The following is a 16,313-nucleotide window of genomic DNA, read 5'->3' on the forward strand; positions in this document are numbered from 1 at the left end:
CTTCCGCTTCGCTCGTGCGGACCGCACTCAACTTCGCTGCTTTTCGCTTCTGGTGGCGGTTGTTAGGTACCGGTAACAACCACCCACGAATTTTCGTAACGACCAATGGGAATTCAAAGTGGCGCGCCCCTTGGGAAAGGAAGAGAACGTAGAGAGGAAGAAGAAGTGACCCGAGGGGGCGCGACCTAGCAGGCCACTTGCCCTTTTTGTTCAAGAGCTGATTTGAAGAAAGTGGAAGAGGCGGCCGTGACGATAGTGAATCAAAGTTGATCTTTACTCCCCCTCAACACAAATCCTGCCTTGCTGGAAGAAGAGATGGAGGAACTGAATAGCGCCTGGGTGCGCATGACGAAGCTGCTGCACGCGCTCGAGGCGCAGGCCAACGAGATGGACCAGAAGATGGCCGACGTCAGAGCCTTGGCGATCGGTCAGCAGCAAACACCTCCAACCGTTCCCGAGCTGCTCAAGAAAAGCGGCCAATCTATGTACGCACCCGCCGCTCACCTGCATTACCCGACCCTACTTGACGAACAGGCATCGCTGTTGTGTGTTGTGTGTCATGTCTGCCGTCGTGCACTAGACCACCCACAACGCTGACCGTAACAGAAGCCAACGCACAAGAAGAGCGCGAACGTCCGCGCAGCCTCAGTGCCAATCTGGCCGGCTACAGCAGCCTGAGCGGTGCCAAAGGGAGGGATGACGATATTCACATCACCGTACGCTCTCGGCCCCGAACTAGTGGCTGCGTCGTGAAATTGCTCACATTACATTTGGTGCGATCAGGCGGCGGTCTCCATAGCGCACAAGGACGGCCTGTCCTACGATGAGCACGAACTAGTGATCCCCTTCAACAGCACCATCGACCGGGTGAAGGTGTGCTTGCTGCCTTGTTAACCAGGACTGAGAGCAAACATGTTTGAAACTGATCACATGATCCCACCTATGTGTATTGTTCGTGTGTGCGTGTGTGTGTGCCTGCGTTTCAGCGGCTCATCTTTCAAGTTGTGCCTCAGCTTCATGAGAACAGACTGGACGAGTTCGAGCTCTCCATCGATGGGGTACTCGCCCACGCCTTCTTTAGTGCGATGCTGGTTCGCGTGCTGACCACATCGCGACGTGCAGGAAGAGCTCATGGTGGAGTTCAACCGATTCAGCGAGCTGCCGGCCGTGCGAATGGCCATCGCCTCGAGGGTAATCACCACTCGCACGGTCCACCAAAAGAAGCCACACCTCTTCGCTCACACACTTTGCTTTGGACGTTGTAGGAGCCGGTCATGGTCGAGGTGCAGGCCAAGGAGTCCAAGAAGAAGCGCAACAGCAAGAAGAAGGAGAAAGAGAAGAAGGCCAAGGGATCTAAGCTCCACCTATCCGGCGGCAGCAAGATCGTGGCCAAGACCCTGACCCCCTCCCTGGAGCGGCGCGGCGCCGGGACCAGCGCGGACTCGTCCGGGAGGTCGGTTCTGGGCCTCAGGCCGGCTGCCGCCACCCCCGACGTCCTGGGAGACCGACCCGGCACCCCAACGCGCGAGCGGCGGCGCGACAGCGACCCGCGATCCTTCGCGGCCAGCTCGCGCGACCTGCAGCGAATTGCGACCACGACCGAAGACAAGACCGCTCGAGGCCTGAGCCCGACCACCCAGTCGTCGTCTGGTCGCGGCAGCCGCAGCAGCATTGGCAGCAGCACCGAGTTGCCGACAGGCCGCGAGCGCAGCGGCAGCGCGATCGTAGTGCGCGACCGCGAAAAGAGCACCGCGTCCGACGCCAGCTCAGACAGCGGCTCGCTGTCCCCGGTACCGACGGCGGTGGCCGCTCAGGCGGCGCCCGAGGGCCGGGCGTCGACCCCTACGTCGGCGGCGGCGAAGCAGCTGCGCGAGTCCAAGTCACCCAGGGCGGACTCAGGCGAGCAGGCGCTGGAGGGAAGCGGGACGGGCGCGAGCACGCTCTCGGTTCATAGTGGCCGCCGCAGCAGGAAGGAGGGCCACAAGCGCAGTCACTCCTCCGACTCTCGGGAGACCGACGCCATCATTGACTTGGAATTGGACGCCCTGAAGGTACGCAACTCACGCGCACACGCACACGCACGATTCTGGAATCTGAAAAAGGCTACAGGACTTGGTGGTAGGTGATCTGAGTCTGGACCTGGACCTGAAGCTGGGTATCATAAAGACCAGCCCGAACGAAGGAGCGACAACCACACAAAAGCGGAGCAGCAAACACTCCAGCCGAGGCGACGACGCCTCGGATTCGGCTTCGCTGTCAAGCGGGACCCGATCACAGGCGACGAAGCACGACAAGAAGAAGCTCCGGAGCGTCAGCCAGAGCTCGCGCAACAACGTGCGCGACATGAACGCGCGCCCAGCAGCCGACAAGAGCAAGAAGGCTTCCCATGACGCCGACGACGACGACGACGAACGCCAGAGCCTGAAGCTGCTGCTGGCCTCGCTCGGCCCGGGAGCGCTCACCATCCCCGCTGTCGAGCCCTCATCGTTGTCGTCGGCCTCGGCGCTGTCTCTCTCCGCGGCCAAAGCCAAGTCTAAGTCCAGGAGCGGCGACACCGGCCCTGTGCGCAAACAACAGACACGGGAGCGCGCCGCGTCAGCAAAGACCATCGTCACCGCCGCGGCTAACAACAACAACAACAACAAAAATGGCGGCGGCAAAAGCGTCGAGATGAACGACCGAGTGAAGGAGCTAGAGGAGCGGGAGAAGAAGCTGATCGAGTGGGAGGAGCAGCTGTTCAAGGAGGAGATGGAGCGCGACGAGAAGCGCGAGACGGAGGTGGCGAGCCGGGCCAAGGCGGCGGACGAGCTCGAGCGCGAGGTGCGCAGGCGCGAGGCGGCCGTGGTCGACCGCGAGCGGGCAGTGGACGACGTGCTCCGGCAGCGCGAGCAGGAGATCGAGCAGCGGCTCAGCGAGAAGGTGGCGGAGGAGGTGCGCAAGACGTTCGAGGCCCGCATGCTCATCCTCGTTGACTGGGAGGAGAGGCTGCGCAAGCAGGAGTCCGACTTTCGCGAACGGGAGGTAACCAACTACACACGCACACACCGCACGACACGACACGACCAACGACACGACACGACACACAGTGGCCTCACTTCTTGTGTTTTGGTGTGCTAGGTGAGTCGACTGGGCCTGAAGAGCGTGGCCCGCTACGATGAGCTGTTGCAGGTCGGGACGGGGCGCGTAGTCCGCATGCAGTGCTATGTGCGCCGGGCGCTCGCTCGGCTTCGGGTCCAGCGCGCTCGTGAGCTTCCCCTCACCTTTCGGGCTTCTCTTCTCTTTCGCGGATCGCTCACTGTTGTCTACGCTGTGTGGGTGCGGGCAGTGGGCGATGGGCCGGGCCGAGACCCGGTGATGAAGCAGCTCAAGAGTCGCGCCGGCACGCTCAACGAGATCATCAAATCCGAGGCCGCCTACGTGCAGTACTTGACCGTGCTCATGGAGGTGCGTGTCGTATCGTGTGCGTGTCGTGTGCCTTTGCGGTTATTGCGAATTGGGGCGTCTAACGGCGGCCATTGGGGCCAATGGTGGTTGAGCGCAGGCGTTCGCTGTGCCCATTCGGCAGAAGGAGGTGCTGCGATTGGACGACCAGCTGTGCCTCTTTGCCAACATCGGTAGTGTCCTGTCGCTGCACCAACGGTTCCTCGGCGACCTCAAGGACCGCTATGCCAGTTGGTACGCTCACTCCCACTCCCCCCCCTTCCTCGCACGCCACTTCTTACTGGGACACCGTACGGTGACTCACGACACACGACACACGACACACACGACACACACGACACACACGACACACACGACACACACGACACACAGGCCATCGCAGCCGATGCTTGGGGATCTCTTCTGTAAGTTTATGGTACGCCTCGCCCAACACCAGATATGGAAAGCGGGGGTGGTGCTCGCTCACGCGCCTTTCGTTCTGTCTTTCGTGCCAAACAGAAACTGTTCCACGAGGAGTACGCGGTGTACGTGCTGTCCTACCACGCGTCGATCGAGCTCCTGCACCGACTCAAGGCCTCGCCCACCAAGACCGCGTTCCTGTCCTTCGTCGAGGTAACGAACGAGCCCCCCCCCGGAATGGAGGGGCTTACGGTCATGCTGCAGGTGCTGACCGCACAACCAACACAGAAAACGCAGTCCGAGCGATCCAAGCAGCTCCGCGGGCTCGACCTCTCATCCTTTTTGATTATGCCCGGTACAATCACCATTCTTCCTATCTTTCATATATTCATATCTTTGGATATTTAGATATGTTGTGGTCTCCTCTACATGTGATGGTTATCACCCATGCCATACGACACGACAAACCGAATCACGAGCAGTGCAACGAATCCCACGCTATCAGATCCTGCTCGCGGTATGCGCCCCCCCCCCCCGGAGTGCCTCCAGACTTGCGTGGCGAAGGACTAAGACCAGCATTGTAGGAGGTGCTCGCCAACACGCCCCAGGGACACGCCGATCTGCCCAGCCTCCGGACCTCCCTAGAGAAGGTGATCGACTCAATGATGCAGTGGCGGCTCGCATTAACGCGCCCTATCATATTACACTCCACAGATCAAAGGGCTGAACGAGTCGCTGAACGACAAGCAGAAGGAGGCCGACCTGCTGCGGCGGGTGCAGGAACTGGAGCGGAAGAAGAGCGAGAGCCAGACGCCGCTCAGGCGGAGCAAGTCCATGCGCGCCCTCCTCTTCTCCCTCTCCAAGCGGCGCGGCAGCCTCACCTCCGACGGGGACGGCCAGTACGGCAAGCACCTCACCGTCAACGCCATCCATCGGTGCGCGCCGCCTCGTTGTGAGTGATGCCCCTGGCGCGTGCGGCGATCGCAACGCTCACACGACACGTGCAAGACGCACCAGGCAACCCGCCAAGGCGCGCGCCGAGCCGGGCAGCTTGCTCAAGGTCTTCGTGCACCAGGGCAAGAACCTGCTGCCCACAGGTGAGGATGGTATGTGTGTGTGTGTGTGTGTGGTGTGTGGTGTGTGGTGTGTGCGTGTGTGCGTGCGTGTGTGCGTGTGTGCGTGCGTGTGTGCGTGTGTGCGTGCGCGTGCGCGTGTTGCGCGCGAGTGGACTGATGGTGATGCGATATGTGGTTGGCAGCTCGCACGGTGCCGGATCCGTATTGTATGATCACACTGAGTGGCCAGATGCTGCGAACGTCCATAATCGAGGGGACCTCCGACCCTCAGTGGAATCAGGACTTCACCTAGTGCGTTCGCCACGACACGCGACAAAACACACTACACGACACGACCAACGACACGACGCACACACACGACACACGCGATTTTTTGGCTTCAGCTGCTCACTCCCTTTCGCTCTGGTGTCTGCGCCGGACCACGAAGTAATGTGACGAGCGTGAGCGACAGCCTGTGCGTGACGTGCTACGATTGGAACCAGTCGGCGCGGAGCCGGCCGTTGGGTTTCATCGAACTGCCCTTCTCCGTCATCGCCGAGATCGCCCAGGGCACCGCCCAGTGGTGCGGCCCGTCTCGCCCACCCGTCCCATGGGTTCATTATTTAACCAACCGCACGACACGCACGACACGCACACAGGTTCCGCCTGCTTCCCGTTTTCAAGCAGGGCCACGGCTCCTTCCAGGCCACGTCGCCATCATCATTGGCCTCATCGGCGCTGGCCACGCGGATGTCGACGTCGTCAGCGTCGCTGCGGCTCCCGCACCAGGACTCTCTACTGCCCGCGCTGCGCCACGGCCGCGCCTCGATGCCGCCCACGCTCCAGCTCTCGGGCCTGCCCGCGGCCGCGGCCACCGGCGAATCGTCGCCCGATGGCGGCGGCGTCCGTCCGTCGCCGCGGCCGCGTCGGCTGACGCCCTACTCGGTGGTGCCCTCGACGGAGATGGGCGCGTCGGCCGACGATGTCGAGTGGCTGGCAGAGATGGAGGTGCAGCTCTCCTTCGCGCTCCACCAGATCGACACGGCCCACACCGACGTTCAGGCCCGAAAGCGCTGCGACTCTACCTTGGTCCTTGGGTAGAGATAATGATGATCATCTATACTGACGTGAAGAAGACGCAGCAAGTCCTGTCTGTGTCGAACAGACCAGTAGTCAGGCAACCACCAGCAAAAACATATTTGAAGAATGTCCGAATAAAATTCTATTACATTGTTGAGATTTCTGCAATGTCGTATTCGCGATAATCGCGGGATTTATCCGGGATTCTCAATGCCCCCTTTTCCGCGGCTGAAACTGAAGCCGTGGCCACCAACACAACACCCGCTTCCGTATCCATTCGAATCCCGATCCCGAAGGAGTGCGGGCGTGAACGACGGCGACTTGAAGGAGTAGAAGAACTACAGAAAAGGGGAAGAGGGAAGATGAGGGCCGTCCGTGGGCTGCCTGGCTTCCGCCATTTCTTCGGATCGAGGCGAGGCGGTGGCCATGGAGCTGGCATCACATCCGACAGGAAGGATGGACCCATAGGCGAGATGTCGGACGATGAGGCCAGCTCGGCGGCTGCTACACATGGCAAGAAGCTCGTGGGCGACATGGAAGATGAGATGGATATAGACAACGAATGCTGCATCTGCCTCATCGACATGGAGGAACGCAAGTTCAGGGGCAAGATGGATTGCTGCGATCACGTGGTGTGCTGGTGCTGCATCCAGGAATGGGCTCAGACAAGTCGTAGCTGCCCCATCTGCCAAAGGAGCTACAACAAATGCAAAAAGACTACACCAAAAGCCAAGAAGGTATATCCTCCATCTCCTTTTCCCACCTACGTTCCTCATCTCTTAGAATGTCTTGTCTGGTCTCATTTCAAATTCCCTTAACTCAATGCGCGTAGCGTAACATTGAATCGATCAACATCTCTATATTGCACGATATATAGATGTTGTCGCCCTTTTGGATCGACTTGGGAATGCTGTGTGTGTTATGTGGCAGACTCTTCTCACCATTCTCTCCCATCCATCCATCCATCAATCCTCCATCCAGGGTCGAAAGCACACGAAACCGAACAAGGGGAAGAAGCAGCGCAGCCTGTGGGAGAAGGTGGGCGGGGGCATCCTCGGGCGGCGACTCCGCAGCGCGCGGTCATCGCCAGCACAGCCGCAGCAGCCCCCCAACCTCGCCGCGCAGTCGTCGTGGGGCGACATGGGTGACGAGGAGGCCGACGTCGACGTCGACGCGGGCGAGGAGGAGGTCGTCGTCTTCCCCATGCGCGACTCTCGAGGAGACGACGACGTTGGCGTCGTCGCTGTCGATGGCGCCGCCGCCGCGGCCGACGCCGACGCCAGCAGCAGCAGCAGCAGCAGCAGCAGCAGCGACGACAGCGACAGCCGCGGAAGCAGGAGGAGCAACGAGGAGGAGGCGAACGAGGAAGGAAACGACATGATCATCGTCAACATCATCAACGACGACGACAGCCCAGGAGAACAAGCCGAGGAGGAGGAAGAAAACGAGGAGGAGCAGGAAGAGGTGGCGGTGGAGGCAAGCCGTGTCGATGAGGCGGTGGCCGTGGCGGTGGGCCAGGCTGGCATCTCGTCGTCGCCGTCGCTGCTGTCGTCAGTGTCGCCGTTGTCGTCGCTGTCGACGTTGTCGTTGTCTACGTCTTCGGTGTCGACAAGAGACGTGTCTGACGAGGAGACGCATGCGGACAACAACAACAACGAGGAGGAGGAGGAGGAGGAGGCGACGACGACGTCGGGAAACAATTTTATTGCCGAGGGCGCCGACTGGAAGGACAAGGGCAAGGAGCTCGAAGAGGAGGAGGAAGAAGAAGATGATGAAGAGGAGGAGGAGGAGGAGGAGGACAGGGACAAGGAGGAGGAAGAGTGGGAGCGGAAGGATAGTGAGTCGGACGACAGCGATGACGACGACAGCGACGAAGACGAAGACGATGCGAACGGACCACTGGACTCCTGCTAGGAGGAGGAGAAGAAGAAGAGCTCAGGACCCCTTCTCGGCAGCTCCCGCATCACATCGCATCGCATTCCACTCAACTCTCGGCTCGGCTCGGCTCAGCTCAGCTCCACCCCTCAACAGCCCGATCTCGCAGGCCCGGATCGTCACCCTGGCGCACGCCGCCGCTTCCGCCAGCCCTGAGGGATCGTTTCGTTCTCGTTCTCGTTCTCTCGCTTTCTTGTTTTTGTACATTTCTGTCTATTCCCCCCTTGTTGTGTTTGCATTCTCTCCTCTCCACTTCTCTTCTATTCTATTCTTGTGTACACTTATCTTTTCCTCTGCCAAACAAACATATCTGGGTTCTTGAAGACCTCAATAAAAGAATGTTGAGTTGATATTTGATTAGTTGACATTAATCCATTTTTTGCTAAACAACGACGAGAGAGGACTACACCATGAACGTGGAGGATCTGCCAGAGGAGATGCTGCAGCAGGTGTTTCTAGCACTGGGTCAGCCGTCCCACCTGCCCACGGTCGCCCTCGTGTGTAGGTGCGAGACCCCCCTCTTTACACGTGAGAGGAGGCAGTGCAAGTTTGTTGACTTGCCAGGGGGGGGGGCAAACGTAGGCGGGTTAGCGTGAGCGTTGACTACTCGGTCCAGCGGCTGTGGTGGGGCCACCACCCCATCCGGCTCCACCGGCCTCTGCGTCATCGTTGCCGCACGGCCCTGGCCTGCGGGCTCACCCACGACGTGGCGGCCCTCTTTGGCGACCACCTGGTGCGTTTGGTGGTCGTACCACCTTTGGTGTCGCCACCAGCATTACGACGCTGCTCACCAACATGCACACACCTGCGCCGTGTCGTGTCGTGGGTGCCCACAACAGATTCACATCCCTGCCCCCGTCCAGATGACACACAGCCGAGTCGACTCCTACGAGCGTCCGCCGACGCCCTACTTCACGTGCCTGACCGGCGTCTACACGTGACCAACGCTCCATCGCAGACTCTGTTGTGTTGTGTTGTGTGCGTCTCGACGGCAAGCAAGACAACAATAGGTACATTGGCCGACGAACCGCAGCTACACTCATTGCGCGGGCGTGGCATCGGTCGATGCGTCGTCGCTGCCGGTGGTGGTACTGGTCGCGTCGTTGGCGGCCGGTGCGGCGGCGGTCTGATCCTCCGCGGGCGCGCGGGCGCGATGGCGAGGGCTTCCACGCCTGGGCAAAGAACGAAAAGAAAACGAAAGAGAAAGGCTGAGAGTCAGGGCGAGTCCCAGGTGACACTGCGAGGCGAGGGTACCGCTGGCCAGCTGGGAGACCTCCGCCTCGGCATTCGCGGCGTTGGCGTCGACATTCGCGGCGTTGGGGGTCGGCGGCGGCGGAGCCACGGGGGCCGCGCCCTTGGCGGTCTTCTTGCCCTTACCCTGCACACGCGCACCCGATGAGACGCAGCGGTCGGGCGAAGAACGAATGCTCTCTCGTGCCACAGCGAAACCACGAAACGCACCTTCTCCGCCTCGCCCTCGTCATCGCTGTCGTCGTCGTCATCGTCATCATCGCTGTCATCGTCGTCGCTGGACGACGAGTCCTTGCCCTCGACCATGGGCGGCACCTCGCGCTCTTCGCCCGGCTGCATGGGCAACAGCTCGTAGGGCGCCCCGGGCAGCGGGAAGTAGAGCGGAATCAGCTGCTCATAGCACAGACGCTCCTGCACACGACACGCACGACACACACGGCACACACGACAGACAGTGAGTCAACCATGGAGGAAAGGCGCGAGCTTCAACACCACCACCACCAACAACAGCGAACCTTGTCCAGGAAGACGCAGAAGATGATGCTGTCGAACTTGGTCCGGTTGTCGCCCTCCTCGAGCCAGCGGCGCACCGTCTTGAGCGCGATGTGCGACGCCTCGTAGAGCGGATACCCGTAGATGCCCGTCGAGATACCGCAAAACGCCTTGTTAAGGTGGCGCATGACGCAGGCGTGAGTGCCACGACACGACACGCAACACGACACGACACGCGCGGCGGGAGGAGCGGCGTACGAGGGACCGGGCGCCGTTGGCGACGGCCACGCGGAGGCAGTTGAGGTAGCAGCTGCGGAGGGCGACGGGGTGCTCGCCGATGGGACCCACCGTGTGGATCACATACTTGGCCGGCAGCGAGTAGCCCCGCGTGATCTTGCAGTGGCCCGTCGCACACCCTATCGTAGCAGCAAGCACACGCACATGATGAGCACGTGTGTGTCGTGCGTGTCGTGTCGTGTGTGTGTCGTGTGTTGTGTGCTGTGTCTCACACTCACCGTTGAGCTGCTTGCACTCGTTGTAGAGGTCGTCGCCGGCAGCCCTGTGGATGGCGCCGTCGATGCCGCCACCGCCGAGCATCGATCTGGCCCGCGCGCGATGATGGGTAAGACACAGGGCAAGTCAGTGGTGGGTGGGTAGTGTGGCGTACCGGTTGGCGGCGTTGACGATGGCGTCGATCTCCAGGTGGGTGATGTCGCCGCGCCACATGGTCACGATCCGGTTGATCTCCTCGTCCGGCGCAAAGTGGGCCGTCGGCGGCGGCGCCTGCTCCTCCACCTCCTCGTCCGCGTCCGGGTCCGGCAGCTCGGCGAAGACCGGCTCCTCTTCGGACGACGACAGCTCCGACTCCTCATCGGACGACGTCACGTCCTCATCATCATCGTCGTCGTCGTCTACATCATCGTCATCATCATCACTGTCCTCCTTCTTCTCTTCTTCTACAGTCTCCTCTTCCGCCTTCTTCTCCACCACTTCTCCTTCTTGTTGTTGTTCTACGTTTTTCTCATCTTCTACTTTTTCTTGTTCTACTTGCTGCTGCTTCGAGGCCTCACCTTCTTCTTCTTCTACGTTCTTCTTGTTCGCTTCATCTTCTTGCTTCTGCTGCTTCTCCTCCAGCTTGGCCTGGCGCCTGGCCTGGCGTGCGGCCTTGCGTTCGCGGGCAGCCTCGAGGCGCTGGCGCTTGGCCTCGTGTTGGGCGCATCGACGACGGTAGGCCTCGCGCTGCTGGGCGATCCATCGATGGGCGGCCTCGATTTTCTCGCGGCGCTCCTGGCGGAGGCGCTGGGCGATGCCCTGACGATAGATGGGCCAGCTGGGGATGTCCTCGAGGGTCACGAACCGGTCGCGGCAGCGGTAGCGTCGGCGGCGCTCGTCAATCGATTTGGCCTCCTCATTGGCCCACATCTGCTCGCGCGGCACGAGCGGCTCGCGACGCGTCCAGTACGAGTAGCCGTGAATGCTCATCTTGTCTTTGTCTCTCTTCAGGCGAATAAAATAATCGAACTCGAATTCGATAAAGTTTCGATTCTACTCGCACGTAACGACACAAAAATAAGGATAAATAAGAGCTACTAGGGAAAACATCACAAACAAATAAGTGCAAGAACGTGCAAGGTACCTTTGTGCACGAGGATGACAAAAGATCTGCAGCCGGAAGTGATCGGTTGTCGATTGAACGCTTTGTTCACTTTTATTGAGTTCGGTGAATCCAACTTTTAGGCCGAATTCCAGGCGTGCCGCGAAACATTTCCCTTTCCTTTTCCTGTCATCCATTTTCCTTTTGGTAAAAGAAAAGATGATAACTTTCAATATTACATTTTAAAAGTGTTACCACCCAACAACAGTGACACCCACCTGCGAACCAACATCTACATAGATGGATGACCCGAAACTACAAAATAAACCACACCTCCCACAACAACAGCTTATGGACCTGCCGCACGAGGTGCTACTGAAACTCCTGGCGGCCCTCCCCGTGGCTGACCTGGGGCGGGTCGAGCAAACCTGCCGCCTGCTCCGCGCCCTGAGCCACGAGAACCTCGTCTGGCGGGCCAAGGCCCGCGAGCGCTGGTCGTCGGCGCCCCCCTCCGCCTCCGCCGCCACCGGTGTCGTCGGGGCCTTTCGGCGGCCCGTCCACCACCTGCGGAGCTGGCGGCGCTACTTCCACTACAAGACCCTCCTACACTCTCCCGGTTCGTGTCGCACACACCACGCGCGTGTGTGTCGTGTGTTGCTGACGTCATGCGTGTGCGGTGCGTGTGCGGTGCAGGGGCGTTGGAGTGGCACAAGATGGAGAGGGAGGAGGAGAGTGTGCAGGCGCGATGCGCGCACACGGGCTGCGTGGTGGGCGATCGGGTGTACTTTATCGGCGGGCAGGACAGCCGCGACCGCCGTCTGGGCGAGATCCACTGCTACGATCCACGTACTCTCTCGAATCCCGCACACGCTCCTCCACACACACACCACACCACACACCAACACACAACACACAAACACACACACACACACGCAACACACAACACACAAAAGCACTCACACTATGGCACACGCATGGCCGCACACACACGCATGGCCGCACGTACAGGGCACAACAAGTGGGAAGCGCTGGAGGTGCCGCAGGTGCCCAACTTTGCGCGCCACCAGGCGGTGGCTGTCGACGATCGGATCTTCTGCTTCGGCGGCTACGACCTCGAGCGCTTCTACGAACTCGCCATGTTCGTCCCCGGTAACGTCACCCTATTATTTATTGATTGATTTATTTCAATGATTTAATCGTTTGATTTCTTTTATTATAATCAATTGGATTTGTTATTCATTTTAATAAATACGACGTAGCGACGGGGAGCTGGACGTATCCGGAGGTGACGGGCGACCGGCCGCCGCCTCGGTCGAACCACGCGAGCGCGGTGATCGGCACCCGGTTCTACATTTTCGGCGGATCCGTAGGCGACAACGTCAACCGCTACGAGACCGTCAACGACTTTTACTGCTGCGATGTCGGTACCGCACGCACACACCGCACACACCACCGCACACGCACACACCAGTGGTCAGTGGTTGATGGGTGCAATTCCTCTGCGCAGCCACGTTTCGGTGGACCAAGCTCGAGGCCAAGAACGCGCCGTCGAATCGGGTGGGCCACAAGATGATCGCCGTGTGCGGCAAGATCTACCTCTTCGGCGGCGGCGTGTGGTCGTCGCAGCACGGGTGGACCGAGCAGTACAATGAAACCTGGCTCTACAGCCCTGGTACCGCACACACGCACGCACGCACGCACACGTGCACCACCGCACACACCGCACACGCACGCGCTGAAACGGGTGTGTGTCGTGTGCGAGCGCACAGAGGAGAACGAGTGGACGGAGGTGAAGGTGGCGGTGCGGCCGCCCGTGTGCACGTACACCTACATCTTCTCGTTCGGGACGCACATCGCCGTCTACGGCGGAGCGAGCATCACCGGCCACAGCGTGCAGAAGGAGCTCTGGCTCTTTGACACCATCGCCCAAACGTACGGACCTGCACGACACAACACACACCCAACACGCACGACACACACCCGCGACACAACACGCACGACACCCGCGACACAACACGACACGCGCAGAAAACTAAGGTTCGAGCCTGGCCTGTACGCCACAGGTGGGACAAGATGGAGGTGGCGGGGGAGGAGGAGCCGTCGTCGCGGAGCATGGGCAGTTCGGACCGGGTCGGGAACAGCGTGTTCTTCTGGGGCGGCTACAGCGGGGGCGTGCTCCCCTTCGCCAACGACTTCTACCGCCTCGACATCTCCCGCGCCATCGACCTCGCCCAGCCGCTCTTCCGCGACACCGACCACCACGGAAGCCCGTGAACGCTCGCGACAAAAATATACACAAAAATATATTCTACATTTGGCGAGAGCTCGACCATCACAGCCTGTAGCACTCCAGCAACTTGCTGCGTTGGGCGGGCTTTTGATGGGTGGCACAGATGAACATTGTGGGGAATGTAGCCATGTTTGTTGAGATGTGAGTGTGTATGTACACCGGGGTGTCTTGCTTCAAAAAAAGATGACAAAATATGAACAAAAAGAGAGATCGCGGAGGGGAGAGAGTGTCTCGTCCCTGCTGCCTGCGTGGTGGAGATCCGCTTGAGCAAGGGAATAAAAAAACTAAAGCGAACAGAGAAGAGAATAATCACAAAATAATAAACAACATAAATAAATCAAATAAAAAACTAAAAAAAGGGGGCTGTGCAGTGGCGGGAGTCGGCTGCTCACAGGAGCGAGAGGAAGAAGGTCTCGATCTTGTAGAAGGAGTAGCACGTGAGGAGGAAGAAGACGATGGTCAGGGTGAGGTGCTTGCCGTTCCACAACGACATGCCCATGCTCCTGTCCCCCGAGATCGCCACCCGCTGGAACGTCTCATCGCTCCACTTGCCTGCACGTGTGCGTGTGCGTGTGCATGTGCGTGTGCGTGTGCGTGTGCGTGTGGTGTGTGTGGTGGTGTGGTGTGTGTGTGGTGTGCGTGTGCGCGTGAATATGCAGCGGAGGTGAATGGAAAGAACGGATGGCGGGGAATACCATAATAGAAGAGGGAGACGCTGGGGCAATCGTTGTCGGAAGCGGTGGCAAAGGCGCGCGAGAGGTAGTAGTCGACCATGGTGTCGTTCGGCTGCAGCGGCCACTCAGACACTGCGTAGTCGGACGTCACACTGAACACCGGGATCACCTTGGCCTAGAACCATGATATTAATATATTAATATATTAGAAATAGAAGTATCTAATATTTTCTAAAGAATATATAAATATAAATGCATGGCGCAAACATGCAACACAGCAGCACAAACCTTGGTGAGGTGGTTGGCGTAGAAGATGGTCTGGTTCACCCAATCGTAGAAGTTGTCTGCTGTGGCCCAGTCTTGCCAGTAAACCTGTGCACACATCGTGAGTCGTGTGCGCGTGCGGCGTAGAAGGAAGTGGTGGGTACCATGGGCATGATCTTGATCCAGTTGTCGGTGTACTGCGAGTAGTCGTTGCCCGACTGCGTGTTGCCGTAGTAGCCGTCGGCGCTGGCGGCGAAGGGCAGGACGTAGGCGCCCACGTCGAGGCTGGAGTCGATGTCCGACACCGTCTTGACCACCTCCTTCAGGAACGACGTGATTTGCGCCGCCCGGAAGTCCACCTGCACACACCACCGCACACGCACACGCACCACCGCACGCACGCACCACCGCACACGCATACAACGTAAGACGAGAGCGTGTCGGTGAGTGTGGGGGGGGGCGAGTTTGAGGGAAAGGCCGTACCCACTTGTCCCAGTTGGTGTAGTCTGAGTCGGACTGGATGGTGTTGGGGTCGACGCCGAATTCGCTCTTGAACACGCCGCGCGTGTAGTTGCTCAGGTCCGAGAAGTCGGAATCGAAACGAATAACTGGTTACGTCGAACGAAAAGAAGGCGAAGGCGAGGGAGGAGGTGGTGAGCTGATGATCAGATGATTCACTTCACAGTGAATCATTGGCGGCGGCGGCGGCGGCGTGCGTACAATCCAGGCGAACGCCGTCAAAGTCGAACTTGTTCAGCACTTCGCTTATGAGGTCCTGCTCGTGCGCTCGCACCGCGGGGTTGACCGGGCTCACAAACTGGTAGTGCGCGTGCGTGTGCGGTCAGCGAAAAGGGAGTGGGAGAGGCATGCAGCCACGCACGCAGCACGCGCGTGCAAACAGACACGCCATCTTGATCAAGAAGACGGAGGTCGTACGAGCTGGCTCATCTCCAGGGCAGCGTTGCTGTTCTCCTTCTGCATCGTGGCCAGCTCGTAGTCCGCCCTGCGCAGGGAAAGCGCGAGCGTGAAAGCGTGTGCGGTGAGAACTCAGAGGGGGGGACTGCTAAAAGAAGCGAATGGGGGAGGCGGTACTGTGCGAGAACGGGGTCCTTGAACATGGGCAGCCAGGCATACACCTTCAGCCCGCTTTGGCTGCGGAGGCGACAAATCAGTAATTAATGGCCAAAGAGATTTCGGTTTTGGCATGTCCGAGGGGGGGGGCGGTACTGTGCGGTGGAAAGGAGGTATTTGATGAGGGAGTCGTAATCGAGGCCGGCAGAGGCGTTGTATGATCGGGTGGAGGGCACGGTGCTGCCCGTGTAGTAGAGCAGCCCCGACTCATCGTCCTTCATAAGCACCGAAATGCCTTTACACCATTATCGAACAAAATCAATTAATTCTATTTCTAATTGAAATGGCGAAAAGAATAAGTACAAAAGAAAGTACCTTCAATGTGCGTTCGAAGAGCCTGAGAGATCATAAAGTCGATGTCGGCTTCGCTCTGAATGGCGTCACCCGTTCGCACGATCATCTCCAGGAATCGAACCGACGAGGCAGGGGTAATGAAAAAGGCCACGAGCGCCACCATCATGATGCAGCAGCAAAGTGCCGTTACGCCCGCACGACGCTGCCCCATTTTCTATGTATGTTGGAGGCCTCCCCCCGTTCGATTAGGCGTTCGATAGCAGAAGTTCGCGATCTGGCGCGCCAGCAATACAGTTGCCGTCGTGAAGAAATGTGCCGACCGGATATTTTGCTTTCTTTTTATATTTTGAACCGCAAAAACCAAAGAATTCAAAGCAGGCAGCCGAGGCATGCAAGGCATTCCTGTAGTTTTC

General features: G+C 59.3%; 6 protein-coding genes across 6 annotated transcripts; 4 read left to right on the forward strand and 2 right to left on the reverse strand.

The window, feature by feature from the left end:
* Positions 1 to 315: 315 nt before the first annotated feature.
* ACA1_114470 (C2 domain containing protein) lies at positions 316 to 5,996 on the forward strand (the record flags this gene model as incomplete). Its single annotated transcript, XM_004342129.1, has 19 exons — positions 316 to 485; positions 581 to 716; positions 784 to 873; positions 987 to 1,058; positions 1,123 to 1,191; positions 1,266 to 2,051; positions 2,110 to 3,021; positions 3,118 to 3,244; positions 3,326 to 3,444; positions 3,542 to 3,675; positions 3,814 to 3,856; positions 3,940 to 4,104; positions 4,129 to 4,195; positions 4,323 to 4,357; positions 4,555 to 4,775; positions 4,858 to 4,946; positions 5,099 to 5,207; positions 5,344 to 5,509; positions 5,583 to 5,996. 19 exons carry the CDS (start codon positions 316 to 318, stop codon positions 5,994 to 5,996), a joined length of 3,924 nt encoding a protein of 1,307 aa, XP_004342178.1.
* A 341-nt stretch (positions 5,997 to 6,337) lies between these two features.
* On the forward strand, positions 6,338 to 7,889 carry ACA1_114480 (uncharacterized protein; the record flags this gene model as incomplete). Its single annotated transcript, XM_004342130.1, has 3 exons — positions 6,338 to 6,712; positions 6,957 to 7,013; positions 7,071 to 7,889. 3 exons carry the CDS (start codon positions 6,338 to 6,340, stop codon positions 7,887 to 7,889), a joined length of 1,251 nt encoding a protein of 416 aa, XP_004342179.1.
* Positions 7,890 to 8,320: 431 nt separating this feature from the next.
* Positions 8,321 to 8,851, forward strand: ACA1_114490 (uncharacterized protein; the record flags this gene model as incomplete). Its single annotated transcript, XM_004342131.1, has 3 exons — positions 8,321 to 8,415; positions 8,493 to 8,643; positions 8,750 to 8,851. The coding sequence occupies 3 exons, from the start codon at positions 8,321 to 8,323 to the stop codon at positions 8,849 to 8,851; spliced, it is 348 nt and encodes a 115-aa protein (XP_004342180.1).
* A 98-nt stretch (positions 8,852 to 8,949) lies between these two features.
* ACA1_114500 (MACRO domain containing protein 1, putative) lies at positions 8,950 to 11,135 on the reverse strand (the record flags this gene model as incomplete). Its single annotated transcript, XM_004342132.1, has 7 exons — positions 8,950 to 9,082; positions 9,149 to 9,288; positions 9,372 to 9,572; positions 9,677 to 9,823; positions 9,912 to 10,069; positions 10,169 to 10,254; positions 10,321 to 11,135. The coding sequence occupies 7 exons, from the start codon at positions 11,133 to 11,135 to the stop codon at positions 8,950 to 8,952; spliced, it is 1,680 nt and encodes a 559-aa protein (XP_004342181.1).
* A 463-nt stretch (positions 11,136 to 11,598) lies between these two features.
* ACA1_114510 (kelch repeat protein) lies at positions 11,599 to 13,521 on the forward strand (the record flags this gene model as incomplete). The annotated part of the gene is made up of 7 exons (XM_004342133.1): positions 11,599 to 11,863; positions 11,941 to 12,093; positions 12,256 to 12,396; positions 12,507 to 12,671; positions 12,755 to 12,919; positions 13,017 to 13,179; positions 13,311 to 13,521. The coding sequence occupies 7 exons, from the start codon at positions 11,599 to 11,601 to the stop codon at positions 13,519 to 13,521; spliced, it is 1,263 nt and encodes a 420-aa protein (XP_004342182.1).
* A 404-nt stretch (positions 13,522 to 13,925) lies between these two features.
* ACA1_114520 (Hypothetical protein) lies at positions 13,926 to 16,111 on the reverse strand (the record flags this gene model as incomplete). The annotated part of the gene is made up of 10 exons (XM_004342134.1): positions 13,926 to 14,089; positions 14,233 to 14,386; positions 14,500 to 14,583; positions 14,640 to 14,834; positions 14,959 to 15,083; positions 15,196 to 15,292; positions 15,412 to 15,478; positions 15,568 to 15,627; positions 15,703 to 15,841; positions 15,922 to 16,111. 10 exons carry the CDS (start codon positions 16,109 to 16,111, stop codon positions 13,926 to 13,928), a joined length of 1,275 nt encoding a protein of 424 aa, XP_004342183.1.
* Positions 16,112 to 16,313: the final 202 nt, after the last annotated feature.

The sequence above is a fragment of the Acanthamoeba castellanii genome (genome assembly GCF_000313135.1).
Source record: "Acanthamoeba castellanii str. Neff unplaced genomic scaffold scf7180000084669, whole genome shotgun sequence".
Taxonomy (NCBI): Eukaryota; Discosea; order Longamoebia; family Acanthamoebidae; genus Acanthamoeba; species Acanthamoeba castellanii.